At 62.9% G+C, this 2,878-nt stretch overlaps 1 protein-coding gene across 1 annotated transcript in view; it reads left to right on the forward strand.

Annotated features, from left to right (window-relative positions):
• Positions 1–2,878, forward strand: part of PIEZO1 (piezo type mechanosensitive ion channel component 1) — a 17,391-nt gene that overhangs the window by 12,977 nt on the left and 1,536 nt on the right. The window contains 10 exon segments of the mRNA XM_035895189.1: positions 23–281; positions 362–550; positions 908–1,202; positions 1,338–1,449; positions 1,539–1,686; positions 1,777–1,991; positions 2,115–2,189; positions 2,191–2,259; positions 2,343–2,490; positions 2,589–2,777. Coding sequence (XP_035751082.1) covers positions 23–281; positions 362–550; positions 908–1,202; positions 1,338–1,449; positions 1,539–1,686; positions 1,777–1,991; positions 2,115–2,189; positions 2,191–2,259; positions 2,343–2,490; positions 2,589–2,777 — 1,699 coding nt within the window.

Below are 2,878 nucleotides of genomic sequence, written 5' to 3' on the forward strand. Positions count from 1 at the left end.
CCCACCCCCCCGCACCCCGCAGGCGGCTGTACTTCCCCGAGCTGGAAGAGTCGGAGCAGTTTTACCAGTCCCACAACCGGTTCCTGAAGCTGCTGCTGGCCGGGTACCGCTGCGTGGCTGCCCACTCCGAGCTGCTCTGCTACTTCATCATCATCCTCAACAACATGGTGACGGCCTCCGTCATCTCCCTCTTCCTGCCCATCCTCATCTTCCTCTGGGCCATGCTCTCCATCCCCCGGCCCAGCAAGCGCTTCTGGATGACCGCCATCATCTTCACCGAGGTGGGCAGGGGGTGGACGGGGAGGGAACGATGCCACCCAACCCCCCCGGCTGCCACCCGCTGACCCCAACATCCCCGCAGGTGATGGTGGTGGTGAAATACCTCTTCCAGTTTGGGTTCTTCCCCTGGAATGGCTACGCCATGCTGGTGCGCAACGAGGGCAAGCCCTTCTTCCCACCCCGCATCCTGGGCTTGGAGAAAACTGACCGCTACATCAAGTACGACCTCATCCAGCTCCTGGCGCTCTTCTTCCATCGCTCCCTGCTGCTGGTGAGCCCCGGGGCACGGGCAGCACTGCGGGCATCACCTGGGTGGGCATCCCTGGGAGCTGGGAGGTGCTCTTGGGGGCAGTGGGGGCTCTGGGGAGCACCCAGTGGGTGCTTGGGGGCTCTGCCATGGTTTTCACCCAAGACACCCATTGCTGGTTGGGTCCCTGGGCTGCAACAGGAGCTGATCATAGAATCATAGAATCGTCTAGGTTGGAAAAGACCTTTAAGATCGTCAAGTCCAACCGTTACCCTAACCCTGCCATCCCACCACTAAACCCTGATGCCGCGGGATTCGGGGTGCGGTGCCTGGAGCAGGGGGCATCAGGAGCTCCAGCCCCCTGACTGCGCTCCTCCCCAGGCCTACGGGCTGTGGGACCACGAGGAGGACACCTTCCCCAAGAAGAAGGCAGAGGCAGAGCAGGTGGAGGATGAGGAAGAGGAGGAGAGGCGGGAAGAAGCAGTGTCCCCGCCAAGGGCGGTGGGTGAGGAAGGGACGGAGGCGCTGGCAGAGGCAGGAGCACCGGGCGCAGCTGCGGGGCCGGAGCTGGAGGGCGATGCCGTGGGGCAGGAAGAGGGGGCTGGGACCATGCAGCTCCGCTTCAGGAGGAAGAGGCATTGGGGGAAGAAGCAACCGGAGGCAGCTCCGGAGGAAGGTGAGTGCTGGTTCCCGGCCCTTATGCCCCAGCAAGGGGCAAGGCTGGTGTCCCCCAGAGTGGTAGGGTGCTTGGGCCGGGCAGGATGTGGCCTGCAAGACCCTGGCTGTCACCCATGCTGTGCCTCACTCACAGGGGATGCAGAGGAGGAGGAGGAAGAGGAGGTGGAGGAAGAGGCAAAACAGAGCCATGCTCAGAAGAAGCTGAAGGCGTTTGGGCTGCGGGTCAAGCTCTTCTTCCTCACCATGTGAGTGCCCCATGGTGCTGGTTGGGGTGGGGGCTGTGGGGTGCAGCCCCCCAGTCACCCATCCCCCCTGTCCCCTCTGTCCCCTCCAGGGCGCAGAACATGTACCAGCCGGTGCGCAGGTTCTTCCAGGACATCCTGCACACCCAGCACCGGGCGGCTACCGACGTCTACGCCTTCATGTTCCTGGCCGACGTGGTCGACTTCATCATCATCATCTTCGGTTTCTGGGCCTTTGGGGTGAGCAGGGGGCTCCCACCGGGCACCATTGGGCCAGCTCCTGCCATGGGGTCAGGCTGTGCCATATCCTGACCTCTCCTGCATCCCCAGAAACACTCGGCGGCCGCTGACATCACCTCCTCGCTGTCGGATGACCAAGTGCCGGAGGCCTTCCTGGTCATGCTGCTCATCCAGTTCACCACCATGGTCATCGACCGCGCGCTCTACCTCCGCAAGACTGTGCTGGGCAAGCTAATCTTCCAGGTCATCCTGGTCTTCAGCATCCACCTCTGGATGTTCTTCATCCTGCCGGCTGTCACCGAAAGGTACTGAGAATGTCCCCAAGGGCACAGTGTGGTCCTAGGGGGGCAGCTTTGTGTCCCCAAACCCACGTGGTGGCCCAGCATGGCCAGGGAGGTGGCCGAAGGGGTGACACCTCCCTCCCACAGGTTGTTCAGCCTCAACACAGTGGCCCAGCTGTGGTACTTCGTGAAGTGCATCTACTTCTCGCTGTCAGCCTACCAACCCCACCCGCATCCTGGGCAACTTCCTCACCAAGAAATACAACCACCTCAACCTCTTCCTCTTCCAGGGGTAGGGCACCGGGCCACGCGGACCCCCAGGCACCTGGAGGGTGATGTACCAGCCCCCTCTCCCCATGCTTCCCCCCCGCCCAGGTTTCGCCTCGTGCCCTTCTTGGTGGAGCTGCGGGCCGTCATGGACTGGGTCTGGACAGACACCACGCTGTCCCTCTCCAACTGGATGTGCGTGGAGGACATCTACGCCAACATCTTCATCATCAAGTGCAGCCGCGAGACAGAGAAGGTAGGGCCCTGCTGTGTGGGGAAGGGCCCCCCAATAAGCCCTTTGTTGCTTGGGTCCCCCCAAGCCCACCTGGCACTATGTCTTGTCTCCCCCCCCAGAAATACCCTCAGCCCAAGGGGCAGAAGAAGAAGAAGATCGTGAAGTACGGCATGGGGGGCCTCATCATCCTCTTCCTCGTGGCCATCATCTGGTTCCCGCTGCTCTTCATGTCGCTGGTGCGCTCCGTGGTGGGCGTTGTGAACCACCCCATCGACGTCACCGTCACCCTCAAGCTGGGGGGGTACGAGGTGAGGATGCAGAGGATGTGGGGCTGGGGGAGGGGTGCTGGGGTGCCCAGCCTGGATGCCAGGGTCCGCAGCCCAGCTGATGGCCCCCCCGCCCCCCCACA

The sequence above is a fragment of the Egretta garzetta genome, unplaced genomic scaffold (genome assembly GCF_000687185.1).
Source record: "Egretta garzetta isolate BGI_Z169 unplaced genomic scaffold, ASM68718v1 scaffold395, whole genome shotgun sequence".
In the NCBI taxonomy this organism is placed as follows: Eukaryota; Metazoa; Chordata; class Aves; order Pelecaniformes; family Ardeidae; genus Egretta; species Egretta garzetta.